The following is a 23,562-nucleotide window of genomic DNA, read 5'->3' on the forward strand; positions in this document are numbered from 1 at the left end:
GGTGAAGTTACAGAGTAGCCCCTTTGCCCCCTGTTTCAACCTTTAGTCCACCACCTCATTTGCTATTAAAACCCCCATCAAGCAGTTGTTAGCCATAATTGTTTGCAAAATTGAATGGTAAATCCATCATGCCCCGGAGCCTTCTCTTGGCTTCTAGTTCTGAGATCACAGTCCTTACCCCTTCTCCCCTTTTAGCTAGAAAAAGATAATATTTTAACTATTATTTTCTATTTTTTTATGGCAACCACAAACAATAAGAAAGTTAGTTCAAACTCAATTTGGCCTTCTTTTCTAAAAACTGAATTAAAAAGGATCATGAGTTGATGTTTAAATTTGCACCAAAGGATTTAAATGGTAGTATCAAAAACAATGAATTAAACTGCAACCCAAGGTTTAAACTATCAACACGCATGATACGCATTTGTTTGCATATTGTACAATTCAAAAGGCCACAATTTTATAATTTTTTCTTTCAACCTGAGTTTTCCATGTAGACATGTTAGCAGGGGGGCTGCAAAAATCATAATTTTATTCTATAATTTTTCTTTGGTCATTTTATGTAAAATCATGAATTTATATATTGAAAGGAGGTTCTGTGCCTCATAATTTTCTTCTCCCCATACATTTTTGCCTTTGCTTCTCTTTTCTTTTCTCATTAAATCTAAGTCTATTTTTATAAACAAGTTCAAGTTTATAACAGAACCAGGCTTCAATTTTGGGACCTGTTTCCTCATTAAATTTAATCCGCTTTTACAAAAAAATGGTCATAACAACCAAAAGGAGCAATCAGACTCAACTTTGATAGTTTCTGTAGAGAACATTGATGTGGGCCCCACAGCTGTGGTCCCACTCTGTCCGTAGGGTAGAATGTATCTAGTCACAGCTGTGGTAAATTTGTTATTCTGTTATTCCTAGTTGTTATTTAATTTTCAGTTTTATGTTGTTATGTGTTAGCAGTTATGATGTAAACACCAAGAGCAGATATGTCCTTTCATGTAACTAGCATAACATATAAATATTAAATTAAAGTAGTGGCAGCAGAATGTTGAGATTCTGTTCTTCTCCTCAAAACCTGTGTTCTACTGCTCTCTCACCACTCTTTCTTCTACTTCTTCTTCACTTTCTCTTCTCATCAAACCTAAAGTTTCTTAGTGATCAAGACTGATAGCAGTCTTGAACACCTACATGGTATCAGAGCCAAGTTAGGGTTTCTCATGTGAGCCTAATACCAGCCGACCACATGAGAATCTCCTAGGAATGGAAGCTGAAAAGGAGTTCGCAGACTGATTCTTGATGATCGCCAGAAGTGCTAGCAGCTATTGGAGACTTGCTAGGGTTGCGGAGTGTTGGTGGTCAGGAAGGATCAGAGAAGACTAGGGTTCGGGTAACCCTAAAAGGCAGCGAACCTTTTTTCCTTGTAAGTTGTTTACTTTCTAAGAGAAGTTCTATCAGAGAAGATAGGTTGGACCTATCTGGAGGGGAAGGCCGAACCATTCTAGGGTTTTCTCTCTTCGATTCACTAGGGCTTTACAGCAAACCCTAGGCCAAACTGTCTCAACTATGTTTCTCTCTACTCTAGGGTTTGAAAGTAGTCTTGCGACAAGCCCTAGGGTTTGACTAAATCTTGTGATCTACCTAGAGCTGCCCTTAAGTTTACGGGTAGGTTTGATCAGATTCTAGGGTTTCTTATTAACCCTACTATACAGTACTGTTTGGATTGTGCAACTGAATTGTTCACTTTAAGGACTGATTAAAACCCTAACTTTCCCAAGCATATCAGTTTTTTTAAGCTGTTTTCAGAGTCCTAAGGGGTTAGAGCTCTATGGACAGCTACTGTTGTGTTGGCTAGTTGGTTTCAGATCAGAATTATCCCAATTTTGTGCACATACACTGTGAATACAGATCAGGCCCATACTGTTTTTGATTGTGATTGGTAGTTCAAGTGCTGTTTTGAGACTTGACAGAAATGGAGTTTAAAAATCAGGCAGAAGACAGCCTTGGGAACATCAGTTATGGTAGTGTTTCTGAGATGGGCGGTCAGATTACGACCGTAAAGTTTGATGGATCAAACTATTTGGAATGGGCCCAATCAGCCATGATGGCTATTGGTGGAAGAGGTAAATTAGGGTACCTCTTGGGAGATATGAAAGAACCTCCCGAGGGAGACCCGACATATACCAAGTGGATTCAAGAAAACTACTTGGTTATGACATGGCTGTGTAATTCTATGCAGCCTCATATTAGCCGAAATTATTTGTGGGCAAAGACAGCTAAGGAGATATGGGATGTTATGAAAGAAACTTATTCCCAACCCCTTAATGTTGCCAGAGCATATGAATTGAAATGTGAGGTGAAAAATCTTAAACAAGGAGAGAGACCGGTTTCAGTATATTTCTCTACCTTGCAGTCCCTGTGGCGTGAGATTGATCACTTAGAGACCCTTGAGTGGGAGAGTCCCAGAGATGCACAGATATATAGAAAGCAGGTTGAGACAAATCGGGTATTTGAGTTTCTGGCAGGCCTAAATTCAAAGTATGATATTGTCCGGCAACAGATTTTGACTAGAGACTGTGTGACTCTCTCTCAGGCATACTCATTTGTACACAGTGAAGAGACAAGAAGAAAAGTTATGATGCAACCTCAGCCCCCCACACCAGCCTTTGTAGCGGTCACACCCAAATCAGGGGGTGATTCAGAGAAGGACAGGAGGAAGGAAGACAAGAAGGATGTGGTATGTGAACATTGTAAGAAGCCCAAACATACAAAAGAAACATGTTGGAAACTGCACCCTCACTTGGTTCCTGCGAAGTTGAGAAACAAGAAGGGCACTGCTCATGTAGCCGTGAACACTGATTCAACATCCTCATCTGGCACAAAAGAAACATCTTTAGAGACCTTAGCTGCAGTTCGGGCTGCCCTAATACAACTAGAAAAGGAAGATGGAAATTCAGCTCAGCCACCACAGTCTTCATCAGCCCCTACTACATCTGCCTTTGCACATTCAGGTACTCGAGCTTCAGCCTATCATGCCTCAGCTCCAGGTACTACTGAACCTTGTTGGGTAATCGACTCAGGTGCATCTGATCACATTACTAGCTTGTCTTCATTGTTTACTACTTACCATTTGTCTTCTGGTAGGGATAAGGTATCTATTGCTGATGGCTCCCTGGTTCCTATTTCTGGGAGGGTGACATCAAGTTATCAAATACTATCTCCCTGTCATCTGTCTTGCATGTTCCTAAGCTTGATACTAACCTTATTTCAGTCAGTAGTATTACCAAGCATATGAACTGCTCAGTAACCTTCTTCCCTGACTGATGTGTTTTTCAGAACTTGGAGACGAAGAAGGTGATTGGGGCTGGCCATGAGACGAATGGGATCTATCTGCTCGGGGAGCGGTTCCATCAGGGAGAGTCAGTTGAGAAGATGCCTTTTGTTTCTCAGAGTGTGAGTCCGGTTATGCTTTGGCATAACCGATTAGGTCATTTGTCTTTTCGGTCTTTACAGAGTCTGTTTCCTGCTTTATTTGAGTCTATTGAGTTGTCTCAGTTACAGTGTGAAAGTTGTGAGTTTGCTAAGCATTGTAGAAAGCCTTATTTATTGAGTAATAAAAGGAGTGATAATTCTTTTGATATTGTGCATACTAACGTTTGGGGGCCTTATCATATCCCTTCCATGGGTGAGTACAGATATTTCTTGTTATTTGTTGATGACCATACCCGTTTCTCTTGAGTTTATCTCATGCGTTCACGAGATGAGGTACCTTCCCTGACCCAAAATTTTCACCAAATGATCCTAACCCAGTTTGATTCCAAGATCAAAGTTCTCAGATCTGATAACACAAAGGAATACTTTGCTAAATCATTGACATCTTATCTTCTTCATCATGGGGTTATCCATCAGAGCTCTTGCCCTCATACACCTCAACAGAATGGAGTTGCTGAAAGGAAGAATAGGCACATTTTGGAAGTGGCTAGAAGTCTCATGTTTACTTCCAATATTCCTATTCACTTCTGGGGTGATGCTATCCTCATGGCTGTATACCTTATTAATCGAGTTCCTTCCAGAGTCCTTGATATGCGATCTCCTTTTTCCCTTCTACACCCACGTGAGGACTTGTTTTCTATTCCCCTGAAGACATTCGGTTGTACTTGCTTTGTTCAACTTCTTGGTCCCCATCACTCCAAGTTCGAACCCAAAGCCTCCAAATGCATCTTCCTTGGTTATGCACACACTCAAAAGGGTTATTGTTGCTATATCCTGTCTCAGGGAGGAAGTTTGTCTCCATGGATGTCACTTTCTTTGAGGGGACCCCCTATTATCCTCGGGTTTCCCCTCAGGGGGAGAGCAGTGAGAGTGGGGGTTTGAGTACTTGTCTTCAGGGGGAGAGCAGTGAGAGTGGGGCAGTTCCTTTACCTATTCCATTGGGGGATGAGAGCTGCAATCAGGAGTTGAGGGAGAGCTGCAATGGTGAGGGTTGTCAGAGGGATCAGGAGTCGAGGGTCTATCACAGGCGGTGTAGGCAGGTTGATCCTGATCATCAGCAGTCCAAGCCAGCTCCAATCTCATCTGCAGCTCCAGGCCCAGGTACTACAGTCCCAGGGCCCATAGAGACTTCCCCTATCGTTGCCATTTCACCTCCTACAGATGATCTTGACCTTCTGATTGCAGTCCGTAAAGGAAAACGACATTGTACCATATCTACAACCCACTGTATTTCCCATTTTTTATCCTATGATCGCCTATCTCCTACCTACAGGTCCTACCTTAGTTCCATTTCCAATGTCCCTATTCCAAGAACAGTGCAAGAAGCCCTATCCGTCCCAGAATGGAAAGATGCAATGCAAGTTGAGATGGATGCCCTATTGAAAAACAACACCTGGGAGGTAGTTGATCTGCCCAAAGGTAAGAAACCAGTTGGATGCAGATGGGTATTTACGGTGAAGCATAATGCAAATGGATCTATTGAGAGGTATAAAGCTCGGTTAGTTGCAAGAGGGTTTACACAGACTTATGGCATAGATTACTTGGAGACCTTTGCACCGGTAGCCAAGATGACCACTATTCGAGTCCTATTGTCCCTTGCAACGAGTCACACTTGGCCTTTATACCAAATGGATGTGAAAAATGCCTTTCTGAATGGAGATCTGCAGGAAGAAGTTTACATGCGTTTGCCTCCTGGATTCTATGATGCAGAGATAGGTAAGAAGGTATGCCGGCTCAACAAGGCTTTGTATGGTTTGAAACAGTCACCTAGGGCTTGGTTCGATAGATTTAGACTAGCCCTTGTGAAGTTTGGTTATGTACAGGCCCAGTCAGATCATACCCTATTCATCAAGAGGGTGGAGTCCTCCTTGACACTACTAGCAGTATATGTTGATGACATTGTGGTCACAGGGAATGATAGCCATGAGATTGAGTCCCTTAAACAGCTTCTTCATCAAGAATTTGAAGTGAAAGACCTTGGTGTACTTTGGTATTTTTTGGGTATTGAGGTTGCTAGATCCAAACAGGGGATCTTTATCTCTCGGAGGAAATATGTCCTAGACCTGTTGGCAGAAACTGGAAAGTTAGGTGTCAAGCCTGCAGATACACCAATTGAACAGAACCACAGGATTAGTGCCGAGAGTGGGAAGCTTCTAGAAGACAAAGTTATGTTCCAGCAATTGGTAGAAAAGCTCCTATATCTCTGCCTCACTCGGCCAGATATTACCTATGTTGTTAGTGTTGTCAGCCAGTACATGCATTCCCCTAAAACCACACATCTTCTTGCGGCAGAAAGAATCTTAGCCTACTTGAAGAGATGCCCAGGTAGGGGTATACTATTCAAGAACAACAATCACATGAAGGTGGAGGTCTATACGAATGCTGATTGGGCTGGGAGTGTTGATGACAAAAGGTCTACCTCAGGATATTGTGCCCTTGTGGGAGGAAACCTTGTCTCCTGGAGAAGTAAGAAACAAAGTGTTGTCTCCCGATCAAGTGCTGAAGCAAAATACAGGTCCATGGCCAATGGAGTGGCTGAAATCCTATGGCTAAGATCTCTACTTGAGGAGTTGGGTATTAAGTATGAGAAGCCCCTGATGCTGTATTGTGATAATCAAGCCGCTATTAATATAACACATAATCCAGTACAGCATGACAGAACCAAACACATTGAAGTTGACTGCCACTTTGTACGAGAGAGGGTCTCATCTCAAGAAGTATGCCTCCCTTACTTCACATCCAGTATGCAACTAGCAGACATCCTCACTAAAGTTGTATCAAGAAAGAAGCTAGAAGCAGATCTATCCAAGTTGGGAATGATGAACATATACTCCCAACTTGAGGGGGAGTGTAGAGAACATTGATGTGGGCCCCACAACTGTGGTCCCACTCTGTCCGTAGGGTAGAATGTATCTAGTCACAACTGTGGTAAATTTGTTATTCTGTTATTCCTAGTTGTTATTTAATTTTCAGTTTATGTTGTTATGTTTTAGCAGTTATGATGTAAACACCAAGGGCAGATATGTCCTTTCATGTAACTAGCATAACATATAAATATTAAATTAAAGTGGCGGCGACAGAATGTTGAGATTCTGTTCTTCTCCTCAAAACCTGTGTTTTACTGCTCTCTCACCACTCTTTCTTCTACTTCTTCTTCACTTTCTCTTCTCATCGAACCTAAAGTTTCTTAGTGATCAAGACTGATAGCAGTCTTGAACTCCTACGGTTTCTTATGGGGCAATTCAGGGCCTTCAGGAGGTACAAGGGTGAGAATCATTCAGGCGTATTTAGGGCTAGTTGGTCCGATGATTTCATCTGTGCTGATATGTTGTCTCTCTCAAGAGGCTCAAGACTGAGGCACCCTCTGGGGCATCATATTCCGGAGATTGAAGTGACTGTTAGGTAGTGGTGTAATGGATGGGGAATGAGGGGAAAGGACATGGTGCTTTAATATGTTCTTACTATTTTACTGAATCTCTTTATAACTGGTTACTGATTTAATAAATTATCCAAAATTTTAAGGTGTCTATGCTCTTAAGCATATACAAATAAGCAATATAATATTAATTTTTTTTTTCTTTTTTGCTTGAGTTAGATCGAATTGCACAAGGATTCGAAATTAACCCAACCAAACCTCATATTATGATAGGATTTTCCAGCCTATAAACCCTTTCTGAGGTCCACACTGTCCTAGAGGTCAAGTTGGGTGCCTCCAGTTTTTTACTGAACCTGGTCCAAGTTGCCCGTCTCCTATCAATGCAACCTATAGAGGTCCCAAAAAACAAAAATAGAGCTTACCAAGTTCACATAAGATAGTGGAATTGGGAAAATATAAATATTATGTATTGAAGGCCAACATAAGATAGTGAAACCCTGTTTGGATGATATGGCTACAGAGCTTGAAGCAATCAAGCAATCAAGTATTATGTCTTGTAGATCAACACGAAATAATGAAATTCATTGCTTAAAGGTATGCTCCACTGAAGAGCCAATATTCTCCTATTTTACATCACCTTACAGTTCAACCATGGAATTCTCTTTGAGTGGCTAGGGTGGGAGTTGCAATTGCATCTGGTTAGACAGGATGGGAACAAGGACAGGGAATTAGAAGCCGTTAGGAGGTTTTTTTTTTTTTTTTTGAAGAGTAAGGATAAAAAGATTTTATTAAAAAGAAAACAAGTACAATCAGATCAGGTGTCAAGGCGACACACTAGTACATCAGTCCAAAACTCCGAATTAAAAAGATTTGCATTACAAGCTTGGATCTCAAGAAGATCCCAGAAATTTTCTGTGAAGTCTGAATTTCTTGCTTGCTCAAGGACCCAGCCTGTGACGAGTTTTCCAACTAAGGCTATCACAGCTTCAAGACTCTTCTCTTTATCCTCAAAGAGCCTCTTGTTCCTCTCACACCACAAAGTCCAGCACAAAGCAAATGGAATGCAGCTCCATACAATTTTGGCTTTCTTGCTACCTCTGAACCTTGTCCAAGAAGAGAAAATTTCTGCTGTAAATCAGTTGTATGGTTGCTCAGTCTGGAAGGGAATTGAAAAAAGCTATAATGCTTTCAGCATGGAAATCAATTTTCAAGTGGGAAGGGGTACTAGAGTTCATTTCTAGTTGGATCGATGGAATGGTAACAATGTACTAAAGGATGACTTCCCAGAGTTATTTGCAATTGCAACAAACAAGGAGGCAAAAGTAGCTGAATATATCCAGTATCAAAATGGGGTACTTGTGTGGAATCCTCTTCAGAAGGGCTTTGAATGACTGGGAATTGAGCCATTTAGTAGGCTTCTTCAAAGGCTGTACAACACTCAAATCAACCCTGTTGGAATAATGTTAAAATAACTTAGTTGCAGTTGTTAGGGCCTGTTTGGCTAATTAAAGTGTTTTTTATTTCGTTTTTTATTTCTGTTATGTCTGTTATTGTACTCAGGGGCACAAGGGTCTTTTCCCTTGTTATTTTTGTCGCCCTATATATAGTAAAATAAACACTGGCGCCGCCAGTACTGTTACATTGCAAACCTTCTCTTTTCTCTCCTCTCTTCTCTTCTCTTCTTCTCTTCTCTTCTCTTCTCTCCTCTTCCACTTATCTTTGGCCGGCTACACTGTCAAGATGGTATCAGAGCGGGAATGCTGATTAAAAGAGAGCAGATCGATCAACCCTACTGTCAAGAGAAGATCGATCAACCCAAAGAACAGATCGAACAGACTAGCAGAAAGGAAATCTGATTCTGGACTACAGAATAGCTACGACTGGTACAGTTCTCCCTATTTTTTCTCTTCTTTACTCTCCTTGGTCATGTGCCGAGTGAAAACCCTATGAATCTGGGGCGGCTGAATGCTGTCGAACCTGTGTAACCCTAGTTTTCTTGGATCGTGTGATCCTGTTCATGTGTTAAGACAACTGTAGATCAATGCTGACCTGTCTTCTCAATGGTTTGAGTTGACTATAAGTAAGAAGGATCTCTCCTGCTGATTAGTGGCTGTTAGACATTCTGGAATTCTGGTAGGTGGGGACTGATAAAACTATACAGGTCTGAAATCTGCAGAATATTACCTCAGTTTTGTCTGGAATTTGGTACTGTTTGTGCTCAATCTGGTTGGTAAACCCGAGTGTGTGGGTGTGAACTGAGTGGAGCATTGTTTTGTGGCGTAAGGAGGGGTCCTAAGTCCAGTGTGTGGGACTGATTAACTGCTTGACCATGTCGACTGAGAATTCTGCTACTTCAGAGATCTCAGGGAGCCACAATGGAGTGAGTGGGGGAATGGATATGAGCTTTCCCATGGCTGTCATTCCCTTTGATGGTCTGAATTACCTTGAGTGGTCTAGGGGGATAAAACTCTACATCACTGCTAGGGGGCGAATAGGATACATCAATGGGAGAGTAAAGGAACCGAAGTATGGAAGTGCTGAGCATGATAGGTGGAACCAAGAGAACAGTATGGTCATGTCTTGGCTCTTGGTTTCAATGCTGCCACAAGTAAGGAAGACTTTTATGTGGGCTGAAACTGCTTGTGAGATATGGGAACAAGCGAAGTCCACTTATTCAGAACAGAGACACTATGCCAAGATATATCAACTACAAACTGAATCTTCTACTTGCAAGCAGGGGGAGAGGAGTCTCTCGATGTATTATTCTGATTTGACATCAATATGGAAAGAACTTGATCACTATCAAAATGTGAATTGGAAGTGTGATGAAGATGCAAAGGCCTATAAGTCACTTGTATCACAGCAACGCGTGTTTGCCTTCCTCCTAGGGCTGAATCCGTCATATGAGTCCATCAGAGTACAGATCTTGGGTAGTAAAGACTTGCCATCAGTCCAGGAGGTGTATGCCTTGGTGCAGTCAGAAGAAAGCAGAAGAAGTGTGATGAATGGTGTAAAAGGGGAGTCAGTTGCCCTAGTGGTCCGGGGAAATTCAGATACAAATGTCGGAGGTGGCTTTAAAAGGGGTGACACTCAGAAAAAATCAGAAGATAAAAGCAAGCTTTGGTGCACTCACTGCCAGAAGACACGACACACTAAAGATACATGTTGGGATCTCCATGAGGTAATGCCACAGCCTTCCATGTGTCATCTCATACTACTGATTCACCTTGGATTATTGACTCCGGAGCCTCAAATCACATGACCGATAAGTCAAATTTGTTCCAGACATATAACCTTCTTTCTGGGAGAGATAAGGTAAGACTGGTTGATGGTTCTTTTTCTACCATAACTGGCCGAGGCACCATATCTCTCCCACTTGGCCTTACTCTTCCTAATGTCCTGCATGTTCCGAAATTACCTATTAATTTGTTGTCCATTAGTAGTATTACTCACTCTTTGAACTGCTCAGTCACCTTTTTTCCGTCTTCATGTGTGTTTCAGGATTTGACCTCGGGGAAGACGATTGGTAGAGGAAGCATGGTGGATGGTCTCTACGTGTTGGAGAATAATGCTGGTCTAGTGGCGACTGAGTCCACAAGTTCGTCGAGTGAGAGTCAGGCCTATTTATGGCATAGTCGTTTAGGTCATCTTTCGTTTAAGTCGTTAAAAGTTATGTTCCCAAAGTTGTTTGAGTCCTTGTCAGTGAGTCAGTTACAGTGTCAAACTTGTCAGTTGAGTAAGCATTGTAGAAGTTCTTTACCTTTAAGAAATAAAAGATCTGAATTTCCATTTCATATTGTTTATTCTGATGTTTGGGGCCCTGTTACTCTACCTACTGCGGCTGGCTATAAGTATTTTGTTACTTTGATCGATGATTATTCTCGATACACTTGGGTTTACCCTATGCGATCTCGAGATGAAGTGCCACAAATTGTAAAAATTTTCAACGCATGGTGTTCACTCAGTTCCAAACGGAAATTCATATTTTCCAGTCGGACAATGCAAAGGAATATTTCCATAGTGATCTCACGAAGTTCTTTGCTTCGAGTGGGTCACTTCAGCAAAGCTCTTGTGCCAGGACACCCCAACAAAATGGTGTGGCTGAACGAAAAAACCGTCACCTTCTCGAAGTTGCTCGTGGATTGCTGATTCATATGAATGTGCCAAAACAGTTCTGAATGGATGCAGTATTGTGTGCGACATATATCATCAATCGCATGCCCTCTTGGCTACTAGAGTATAAGGCCCCACATCAGCTCTTGTTCCCTACAGCCCCGCTGTCCACCATTCCGATGCGTGTTTTTGAGTGTCGTTTTGTCCACAACCTGTCTACTCGTGGTAAACTTGACCCTCGGGCTATTCCTTGTGTTTTTCTTGGTTACCCTTCATCTCAAAAGGAGTATCGTTGCTATGATCCCATTGCCCGCAAGTACTATGTTTCCATTGATGTCTCATTCTTTGAAAGTCAACCGTTCTTCTCGATTTCTCCTCAGGGGGAAAGTAGGGTTGAGGAGAAACAGGCGACGACTCAGATTCAACTACCTCCTTTACCCGATCCTCCTCCGTTCCAGGTTTTTCATCGTCGCCATAAGAGCCAGCAGAGTTCAAGAGCCGTGGAGCCGGACACTATGCAACCAACATCATCGGATTCACCCGAGGTAGATCCGTCTCATCAGCCAGGTACACTTGCTCCCATTGCTCCTTTAAATGTTGATTCACCTGTCGCCAATGATCTTAATATTCCTATTGCTAAGAGAAAGGGTGTTAGATCTTGTACCACTAATCATCCTATCTCTAACTTTGTGTCCTATGAGCATGTTTCACCTTCGTACCGTGCCTTTCTCTCTTCTGTGGATAGTGTTTCCATCCCTAAGACCGTGACAGAAGCTTTGTCAAAACCTGAATGGACAGATGCAATGCAGGAAGAAATTGATGCCTTACACAAAAATGGTACGTGAGAGTTGGTAAATCTTCCTGCGGGGAAGGAACCAGTGGGGTGCAAGTGGGTGTTCACAGTGAAACACAAAGCTGATGGAACTTTTGAAAGGTACAAAGCTAGAGTGGTAGCAAGAGGCTTCACACAGGTATGTGGAGTGGACTATGCAGAGACTTTTGCTCCAGTAGCAAAGATGAACTCCATCCGGATTCTCCCTTCCTTGGCAGCAAATCTTGACTGGGATCTTCACCAATTGGACATCAAGAATGCCTTCTTGAATGGTGACTTGGAAGAGAAGGTGTACATGACTCAACCCCCAGGGTTCTGTGCCAAAGGCAGTGAACAAAAGGTGTGCAGGTTAAAAAAGTCCCTATATGGGTTGAAACAATCACCTCGGGCTTGGTTTAGTAAGTTCCATTTAGCGGTCCAACAGATGGGATTCAAACAATGCCAGTCAGATCATACCCTGTTTGTAAAAAAAGGGGAAGGTAAAATTGCAACACTTATTGTATATGTGGATGACATAGTGATCACAGGAGATTGGGAGGCTGAAATCCAAAGACTAAAAAAATTCTTAGCCACTAAATTTGAGGTGAAGGATCTAGGCCCCTTACGATACTTTCTTGGAATTGAAGTTGCCCACTCTCACAAGGGCATCTTTATTTCCCAACGGAAGTATGTACTAGATCTACTAGAAAATACAGGCAAGTTGGGGGTAAAACCATCTGATTCACCTATTGAACCTAATCACCATCTGGGAGACAGTCAGGGAGAGTTTTTGAAAGATGTAAAGATGTTCCAGAGACTCGTGGGGAGACTTCTGTATTTGTCTATGACCAGGCCTGATATTGCCTATGCAGTGGGTTTCCTTAGTCAATTCATGCACAGCCCGAGGACAACTCACTTTGAGGCTGCAGAGAGGATCTTGAGATATCTCAAGAAGTTTCCTAGAGCTGGTTTGTTGTTCCAGAAACACAGTCACTTAAAAGTGGAAGTATATACTGATGCAGATTGGGAAGGAGCAGTCAATGACCGAAAGTCTACCAGTGGTTATTGTTCCTTTGTAGGAGGAAACCTTGTCACATGGAGAAGCAAAAAACAAAGTGTGGTGGCTAGATCCAGTGCTGAAGCAGAGTATAGAGCGATGGCTCATGGGGTTGCGGAAATCATGTGGATAAGAAATTTGTTAGGTGAACTGGGTTTCGCCAGTAAGCAATCCTACGTCACTCTACTGTGACAATAAAGCTGCCATCAACATTGCTGCTAATCCAGCTCTGCATGATAGGACGAAACACATTGAAGTGGACAAGCATTTTATTAGAGAGAAACTTGAAAGTGGAGAAGTGTGCACACCATATGTCAGCTCGGAAGAGCAACTTGCAGATATCTTCATCAAAGGTCTTCATCATGTGCGGCACAAAGATTTGTGTGACAAGTTGGGCATGATTGACATCTATGCTCCAACTTGAGGGGGAGTGTTGGAATAATGTTAAAATAACTTAGTTGCAGATGTTAGGGCCTGTTTGACTAATTAAAGTGTTTTTTATTTCGTTTTTTATTTCTGTTATGTTTGTTATTGTACTCAGGGGCACAAGGGTCTTTTCCCTTGTTATTTCTGTCGCCCTATATATAGTAAAATAAACATTGGCGCCGCCAGTACTGTTACATTGCAAACCTTCTCTCTTCTCTCCTCTCTTCTCTTCTCTTCTCTTCTCTCCTCTTCCACTTATCTCTAGCCAGCTACACTGTCAAGAAACCCCAATACAGAAGGCAAAATGCTTTGGATTGCAGATAACAAAGGCCAATTCTCGGTGAAATTTTTCTATGGTAAATTGGCACAAGAGGAAGATGACCTGGAATTTCCTGAGAAAGTAATATGGTGCAAACACATTCCATCAAAGGTCTCTTTTTTTATTTGGGTCGCTTACCTCAATAAGATTCCTACTAGAGACAAACTGGTTAGGAGGGGTGTGGTGATTGATTCTAAAAGATGTGTTTTGTGCAACAGTGATGATGAGAACGTTGACCACCTGTTACTGCATTGCAGCTTCACTCACAACATATGGATAAGGATTCTCAGAATTTTTGCAATCAAAAGTTGCTGCCCAAAAACAATGGATGATTTTGTCAACAATTGGAGGGCTCAAGGTCTTAGCAAGAAAGGGAAAGTCCTTTGGTTCATGGTTCCAGGTGCTGTATTATGGTCGATATGGCAAGAAAGAAATTCAAGGAATTTTCAACACAAAAGCTGTCACGAAGAGGATATATAGCAGAAGATTGTGGAAAAGCTGCTTTCCTGGTCTTCGATCCAGCTAAAAGTGGACAGTTCTTTTTACAACTCTCTTTTTGACTTTAAAAACTTGTTTGTATCTCCCATGGGTCATGTAGTTTGAGTGCTATCCTTGTTCTTTAATTGTACAGCCTCGGGTTGTACTCTTTCCTTTTAATGAATTGATACTTTACTTCTCAAAAAAAAAAAAAAAAAAACTGCTGTTGAGGAAGGCTGGAATGTGGGAACTCCAAAAAAGAAAGAGTAGAATCTCTAAATAAAGTTTGCCCATTTGCAGGAGAAGAATAGTATCTCCTAATGGCAAGGGGGGGGGGGGCATTAGGAGGTTCATAGGCCCTAATTTTTGAGGGAAAGATAACCAAATTTCATTAAAGAAAGAAGAAGTACATGAGAAGATGCAGGCCCTAATTCAGTAAAAGGATCTGTACAACATCAAAAGATCCACCGTTTCCCTAGAGAAGGGACTTAGAAAAAGTATAGGTGTCGAATGAGGGATTGGGATGCCAGATTAGCATGTAACATGTAAGAGTAAACAGCTTAAAGTTTTTTTGTTTTTATTTTTTAAGCAACAGCTTTAAGGGTTGAAGATCATTAACTATTGTCTTTTTTCCTATTTTTTTAGATAGGATAGCTAAAGTATTTCAGTGGTAATGGAATGATATGCATCAATAAGCTGGACTTCCAAATAGCCAATCACTCGTGTTGAAGTGGAATGTGAAATTTCGGGAGGAAAGGGTTTCCCAGTCCGAGGTTAAGTTATTGGATTACACACTTGGTTATTAGATTATGCAAATTATTCGAAAGTTAGGCTAGTAATTATTTAGCGTGCTTCGGTCATCAATCCAACAGATGTTCCTCAAATTCCATATTTGTGACACCTACGTTGGCTAATCAAAAAGAAACATAAAGCAGAAAAAAAAAAAAACAGCTTTGAAGATACAAATTAGAACTTCAACTGTTATCCAAGTATCCATATCAATCTATTAACAGAAACTGAGAGAAACAGATGATCTCTAAAGCACTGAAGTATCCATTCCTCTAAAACTATAAATACGACCCATCACCAAAACCTCCGACCAAATCGCCAGTCGAAGCTGGAGACCAAATAGGATCCACACTGAAATTATCAAAATATAGTGGTCCACTAAAATCATGAAAGAAACAAGTAAAAAAAGAAACCTGACCTTTCTTGAAGAAACGCAAGGGAAGAGTTGACATCCAGGCCTGATTGTGTGAGATATGTTTGAACATCCTCTACGAATGCAGCTGCTGGAATGCCCCTCCGTTCCGAAACCGCAGAAGTTGATGAAGAAGCCATTTTAGACGGAAATAAGAAGAAGAAGAAGAATACACTTTACCTCTCTACTCTCAGAACAAACAACTGAACTCTCTGGTCTTTTTCCAACAGAACTAAAGAAGGGCTCTGAATCTTTCAAAGACGTGACAACTGAGAACGACGGAGTCGAATTACAGAAGAAAATTCTGCAACGAGGTAGGGCTGCAAAAATGTATATCCATTTATCCGAATCCGAATTGCAATAGATAATCCGAATTCGATCCGTTTATACTTGCATCCACATCATCCGATCCGATCCGATAATGTGATTCAATTCGACTTTTTTTTTTGACAAATTTCTTAAACTATCCGTTTATGGTTTAGCTAATTATCTAACTGGAGTACTCCAAGAATTTTGACAATTATCTAAAACCTCTTTACCATTTAAACGAAGGATAATAAGACTATTTTACCTTTTTTTTTTTCAAAATAAAACATTAACGTCGACTCAATCGTCTGTTAACTGACGGAATCGTCATTACAGCTGTCGCTACAACATCAACCTTTGCGAGGTTCATCCCTTTCTGCACAATTCCAAAAAGAATATCAGAACCAAATCTTCCATCTTGATGAATAAGGGGATTGGTTTGCATAAATCTTGTTCTGCCATTTTCTTTGTTTAGTGTGAGAACATGTGCTCGTTGAACTAAGGGTGTCATTGGACCAGTTTTGGACTAGACGGGGTCCAGTCCAGTCCAAAATTAATTTGGACGGATTGGATGGACCAAAAAGACATAGTAGATTGGACCAATTCAGTCCAGAATATTTATTAGATTGGATTGGACCTGGTTCATTCATAATAAATTTATATTGGATTTGGTTGGATTAAGCCAATATCCAGTCCATTGATATAAGATAAGAATATAGGTGTCAATGGATGGGGTTTGGGCTGAAACCAATCTAAATTAAAATGAATTTAAACAAATTGAGCAATCCAAATATTGAACTGGACCAATTCAAAATGGTCCAAATTATTCATTGAATTGGATTGGACCTGGTCCATTTAGAATGGACTTACATTGGACTGGATCGAATTGGACCAAATCCAGTCCAATCGACACCCCTACATGGAACAATTCAGGAATGGCATCCCATTGGACCTTGCGCCTTAGTGAATTAGCCTGTATTGGATTTGGACTAATTGCATTTTATTTTTCATTTCTCAGAGTAAACAAGAGAGCTAGAAGTCTCTTTTTTGAGTTGTAGCATTCGTTTGTTAGGTTGAATCTTGGCAAATTTGAGTGGCAGAAATGTGCACACCTACACCATTCTACCACCTGAGCTATATCACATGTAAACTGTAAAGAATCCCAAGAGCATGTCAATTTTGGTTTAACTGCCCTTTGGGGATTCCACTTTCCAAGTTTTTCTTCTAATTTCTAAATTATCCCTACTGTTTAGCATAATGACACGTGGTACCCTATTATTTAGTTATTGTCTGTGGTATTCTTAAGTTATTTTACAATTGTCCAAATCCTCTCTTTTTGACCGTCGGATCATGTTTGCGTGTTAAATCATCTATCAGATGATTGATAATTTTATCCATAATTCTCAAACTATCCTTTCACGGTGAAAAATGTACTTTTTGGTTTTAGTTTGGGCTCACTGGCTCTGTCGTCACATGCAACAGCGGCCACTCGGTTTCCGGTGCTAGTCGACGGCAGTCTCTCTCTATCTCTCTTTCGATCTGCCGCTGCAAATCTCTCTCTTTCGACAAGTCACAAGCTCCTGTCCATGCATCCCGGTGCTCTGTCCCGTTGCTCTTCCGCTGCAAGTCTCTCTCTCTTTCGTCTGTCTCTCAGAGCTCGAACTTTAGGCAGTCGTCCTTCATATCCCTTCCCTTTGCTTGAAGCATATCTGAGAGTTGCAAATCAAGAGCACATTGGCGTTGGACTGTATATTGCCCAGATCTGGGAGTTGCAGATGCCATGCCTGGTATGTCATAGACGCTAGCGGACGAGCACCGCCATCCACACGCCGCCGCCACCACCACCTCCAGCACTACGCGTTGGTCCCATATATGTTGAGACTAAATCCACCATCCCTGTTTTGTAGAATGAAGAGGGGATGGGGGCGGACGAAGATGCCAGCTGGTGCCGAAACCGATCGGACAGAGAATCAAACCCAAGAATATACACAGAGAATCAAACTACAGTGTACCTCCGACTGAAGGCATTAATGGAGTTTCCGTTGATCAAAACTACATTAGCTTGCAGTGTACCTCCGCCAAGGAAACTCCATTAGCTTATCTGAAGGCGTTAATGGAGTTCCGGCGTCGGTTTACACAGAACATTCTTGGCGAGAAGGGGAGAAGAATTAGGGAGTTGATATCTGTTTTTCAGAAAAGGTTCAATTTTCCTGAGAACAATGTTTCTTCGTTTTCAGCTCTTTCTGGGTTCAAATCTCGTAGTTTCTGTTTTTTTTTTTTTTTTTTTTTTTGGCCAAAGACAGGGAGTGGAACGGTTGCTGCCTTGACACTGGCCTGTAAGGAAAACAGGGAAACCATATTGAAATGATACCCCCAAAGAAGAAAAAAAGCAACACGGAAACGCTATTAAGAAAAAGAAGAACCCAGATGTGGATTTGTTTTGAGCTCTGGTCAATCTGTAGTTACGCAATCAGTACTCCAGTTGAGAAAGAGGTACCCACCAAACAAATACTCTGAAATCTCAATCCCTCCTTTTTTTCTCGTCCATTCAGGGGGTGACGGATACACCTGTGCGGATTACAGGTGACAGTGGGAGAAGGTCGGAAAAGGTTTCACAGTAATGGCAGATTGGAGGAGTGTGTTTAGATCCCTAGTTAAGGAAGAGTAAAAATGTAATTTGCAAAATGGATTTCATCTGAGTGAGAGTTAAAAGGTAAAAACATAAAATCAATTTTTTCGTCCCTATTTAACGATGACAATTATCAAAACTTAAGACAATAGCCAAACAGTAGGAATACCGCATGTCATTACGTTAAACAGTAGGAATAATTTAAGAGATTTACCCTTATTCTTTTTGTTCTGCTTTCTCTCCCTCTCCCCCACAACCAAAGTTCTCCTGCACCAATATCATCACACACAGCCATTGCAATCAAGCCACTGTTGTTCGTCCGCGGCAACAGCCAGAATCTTTCTCGACTACCATTCATTTCCTTCGTCAGGAGATATTTCTAATACACGGCGGAGATATGCCGTGGGACGTGGTGGGGGGCAGTCTTGTGGGGGGCTGATTAGGTCTCTCTTTTGAGAGCATTAAACAGCTGGAGTCGTTGGTCCACTCAGATAACAAGTTGACTGGGGAAATCCCTTCAGAATTGACAGACCTTAGATTTCTTTCATATATGAACCTCTCGTGGAACAATCTTGTGGGGATGATACCACAACCACAAGGAAGTCAAATGTAAACATTTACAACAACTTCTTTCTTATGAGGGTCACCATTGCTGAAAAATTGCACTGTTTTTGAGAGTTCATTGCCACAGCAACAGTTGTCAGAAAAATCTGGGGGTTAAGTTTGATTGGGAATTTACATCAACTGGATTTGGATTCGGAGGAGCTAGAGTGGTTGTTGGGCACCTAGTGTTTTTGGAAGAGGGGAAGTAAAAGGTATGACGAACATGCTGATAAGCTTCTTTTCATTATTCTTTCAGTCGTTGGGATTGGTTTTTGCCGATTGTAATGATGGGAGAATGACAGGTGACTGTGACGATGATGAAGAAGAGGAAGATGGGATAGGTGGCATGGCCTATTCCGTGTGTTCTTTTCTAAACGAGACATCAGCGAAAGAAAGGCCATACATAACCCCAATTGTTGATCTTGACAGCCCCTCATTAGATTAATGGCAGATACGTCTGTATTTTATTGGGGGAAACAGAACACTTAACAGAAATGATGAAGATTATTGAAGGTTTCTCTGTAATAATATAGCAGAAAGGATGAGAGTCTAAAGAATAGATTCTTAATAGACCAATAAGGTCTTTGGCCTCTCCACAGTAGACCTGTTCATGGGCCGGGTGGCCCAACGGGCCGGCTCGGCCCTCGGACGGGCTTGAATACGCAAATAAGCCTGTGGGCATAACCTCGGGCCAAAAATTCCGGTCTGCAATAAATTCGATCCGGGCTCGGGATTTGCCAAAATAGCCCGGCTTGACCCAACCTATAAACTAAACTTAAAAAACCCTAACTCCCTAAGCCGAACCTCTCTTCTCTTTCACCTCTTTCCCCTTAGTCGAACCTCTCTTCTCTTCAGTCTTCACATCCTCCTCAGTCTTCACACTCTCAGGCAACCACACAACCGGCGAGGCGGCAAACTATCACCGGCACAACAACTCCGGCAATGAGTACTCTCCTTCTCTCTCTCTCTCTCTCGTTTTTCTTCTCACTTTTCTTTCAAATCTCAAACACCGGCGAGGCGACGAACATTCACCAACGCAACAACTCCGACAGTGAGTCCTCTCCTCTCTTTCTCTCTCTCATTTTTTTCTCACTTCTCTTTCAAATCTCAAACACCGGCGACGACAGTGAGTTCTCTCTCTCTCTCTCATACGCGAACTGACACACTTTTCACTATTAAAGTCGCAGCTCATAGTCACCGCGAACTCATCTCCGGCGAACTCAGTCACCATCGGGCTTCGGGCTTTTTATTAGGGTCGGGCTCGGGCTCGGGCCTAACAAATTTCTATTCATGAAGAGTAAACACTCGGCCCATGAATAGGTCTACTTCACAGACAACAAAGAAATACCAGACCTGTGCCAGCCAGCTCTCATGGCCATTGTTGAGATACTCATTGCTGGCATCTTGAGTTGGATACGAAGAAGAGCCATCGCTTTCAAAGGTTGCAGCAGCGACGGTGGCTTCATTGGCAATTGATTGTGTGCGAACAAGATGAGGAGAGAGAGAGAAGATAGAGAATCAATGCATCTAAAGGGTATTTTTAGAATTTTTGTAAAATGTATTGGTCAATGATGTCATATGTGAGTGAAAGTTGGAAAGGGAGGTTTTAGATAATTGTCACATAATGTCATATGTTTACCCTAAGACCATGTAAACAATAAGGGTAGAGTTAGTCAATTAGCTAGACCATAAGGTTACTGTAAGAAATTTGCTATTTTTTTGTCAGCGATTCAATTCGATTTAAAGAGTACATTTGGTTTGTAGTCAAAATGGGAATCGGAATGGTCTATTCCCTATTTATTTGATTAAAATGGGAATCAGATTCAACTGGAATGGGATTCTCATTCCAAGTGAGAGAAATGGGGAAATGTCATTTCACCAAAAATGGGAATGAATTTCAATTTCGTCCACTCAAACGGTTGGTTTGAATAGTATGTTTTCACTATTCACTGATTTTTTCATTTTCAAATTTCATAAAATTTATTTAAACATATTTTGTTAATGATATGCAGCACCAAGTTATTTTTAGTTCATTCTATTAAAAATATATACTATTTTGATCATTTCTAATTTAATTTATTAAATAATTCCAATATCTGATTCAGTACAAATTTAGTTAGAACCCAATGAATAAAATTCAATTTGAATATGAATATAAACGAATAAGAAAACCATGCTTTTAAAAACGAACCAGTCAGGGGTCCGGTTACCGGTTCGAACAGCCCGACTGTTCGATCCGAACCGTCGGCCCGTTCTGACAAAAAAAAATAAAAAATTGGAAAATGGTCAAAACCGTTCGAACAGTTAACCGGCTGGTTCAACGGTTTGTTGACCAAAATCAACGGTTTTGAGGGAAAAGCGGTTTTGGAGGAAAACAGAACTGTTTAGGTGACTGGTTCCTGGTTTTTCTGGTTTGACCGTCCAGTCCGGTCCGGTTTTGAAAAACAGTGAAGAAAACCACCCCATGTCCGTTTGCAGCCCCATGAACAATGGAAGCCTTATACATACCACCACCAATAGTGATTGAAAGGTACTTTAGGCTCAGTTTGGAAGGAGTACAAATACAAATTTGTAGAGTGCAAAACTTTATCTTTTGTATGTATCTATATAGTACATATTTGTATTTGTACTCCTTCCAAATTGAGCCTTAGGCTGCATTTGGATGTGATGTAAATCAAGAATTTTACATCGGTTCGGTTTTGTATATGTTTGAAAAGAGGGTGTAGTTATTATCAACGTAAAACTATACTCCGGTTTAGTTTTGCGTGCATTTGGATGGAGTGTAGTTTTACATCGATAATCAATGTAAATCCTCATCAACTCTAAAGTTTTACATTGACAATCGAAGTAAAAACTACATCAATTTTATGGATCTAAAACTTTACATTCTTCCACTCATCACTATTATCAAAAAAGCAACGATCACTTTCTGATTCAGTATGAAACATCATCTGATTCCAAATGCAGCCTTAATCTTTATGCTTAATTCTGCAACAAGACTTGCATAGTGGTCCTTAACCAGTAGTTTAAAAAAAGTCCAGAAAATGAAGGTAGGGGTGCTCATGAAAATCCAAAATCGATAATCCAAACCGGAAGATCTAATGAACTGTATGGGTCGATTTGATTTCTTTGTTAGGAGAGAGAGAGAGAAAGAGAGAGACCTAAACTTTTATATGGATATGGTAGTCATTCAAAACTTTTATATGGTAGCTTGCAACTCGAAGGCCCAAGCCCAGGCCCAAGATCATTCCTGTAGTAAAACGAGGACTAGGAGGAGCAGATGAGTCATGACGCGTTGGATTTATATAAAAGAAATGTTGTAGTATTGGACCGGACTGGATTCCCAACTGACAGAGAGGAAACCAGCAGCCAAAATGGTCTTTTTAGTTGCCCGGTTTTTAGCTTTTTAGAATTAACTTCAGCAGGTTTGTCCCATTTTTATGTTTTAATATGTTTCATATCCTCTGGTATTTGTTGTTTAAAGCTTATTTTTTAAAAGATAATTTACAACCATTTTCAACTTTTTTTAATTTTTATTTGAGTGTTTTCATTTTCATTTGTTTTTGAAATTGCCACATCATTATATGCAAAAACATGTACTTGAAGTCTATTCTTGTTTTAAAAGGCAAGAACAAGTTGGTTTTGTTTTCGATTAATAATTGGATTGGTTTTGGTTCTTATTTGTTATGAATTAGTTCAGGCCCAAACTGGTTATTTTTTCTTAATAATATATAAAAATTTCTTAGATTTTTGTTTTTCATTTATTTTTGAAATTCCCACATCAGTAAAAAAGAAACAAAAATATGTTCTTGAAGTCTATTTTTGTTTTAAAAGGCAATAACAAGTTGTTTTGTTTTCAATTAATTTGGATTGGTTATGGTTCTTATTTGTTGCAAACTAGTTCAGACCCAAACTAATTATTTGCTTAATACTATATAAAAAATTCTTGTTTATTTTGTGATTTTTATTATGTTTTATTTATAACTGAGATGGTAAGTTGATACATAATTAGTTAAAACACTTGATTTATTAAGATATAATTAATTTACTATTTTGATGTCATTTTTATTATGGTTATATTATCACAAATCAAGTTTTATGTTATTATTTATATAAATAATTACATCTGTCAGTATAAATGTGTAATATGGTTTATGGAGCCAGACCCGATTATCTCAATTATAAATTAGGATGGTTCTAGATGTATGATTTTATCCCAATTAATAATCGGTTTGGAACTGGGACACCCTGTCCCGAGTCCCGGCCAAGACCTTACCCATTGGTAGCCCTATATCTTTGTTAACATAGTTCAAACTTTTCAACCAAATTATGGCATTAAATAAAAGCATTACCTTTACCTTTCAAAAATATACTTTTTAATTGGAAAATTATTCTTATTTATAATTTATTAAATACAATTTTATTATCTCAAAATTCTAATTGTCATGATGGAAAGCTTTATTCCTTGGAGGATATTCTCTTGGAGGTCGACTTCTATCGGGGCAAACCCGTGCCCACATCGTTCTAACAATCTTTTCCAATCTTACATAGGAATATTTCCCTATGAAATAAAGTACACAAGTACGGAGATATTCTCAATGCAAGACAGTAAAGGATGCTCGAACAGGCTTTGCACCGACTAAAGCTGAACTCATTCTCTTGCCCATTGATTTTACTTCCTGTTATGATATTATGACTTTATGCAAATTAATTTGATATAGACACACCACATAGGTTGATTTAATTTGATATGGCCAC

The 23,562-nt window shown here is 40.5% G+C and overlaps 1 protein-coding gene across 2 annotated transcripts in view; it reads right to left on the reverse strand.

Moving 5' to 3' along the window:
- The window catches only part of PFD3 (prefoldin 3), a 40,918-nt gene extending 25,328 nt beyond the window's left edge, over positions 1 to 15,590 (reverse strand). The window contains exon 1 of one of the 2 annotated variants that reach the window (XM_010260938.3): positions 15,273 to 15,590. In XM_010260938.3, coding sequence (XP_010259240.1) covers positions 15,273 to 15,406 — 134 coding nt within the window. In that variant the 5' untranslated portion in view covers positions 15,407 to 15,590. The remainder of the gene's footprint in view (positions 1 to 15,272) is intronic. The other variant, XM_010260937.3, reaches the window with a different exon arrangement.
- Between the last annotated feature and the right edge of the window lie 7,972 nt (positions 15,591 to 23,562).

The sequence above is a fragment of the Nelumbo nucifera genome, chromosome 3 (assembly GCF_055504915.1).
Source record: "Nelumbo nucifera cultivar China Antique chromosome 3, China Antique-T2T, whole genome shotgun sequence".
Taxonomy (NCBI): Eukaryota; Viridiplantae; Streptophyta; class Magnoliopsida; order Proteales; family Nelumbonaceae; genus Nelumbo; species Nelumbo nucifera.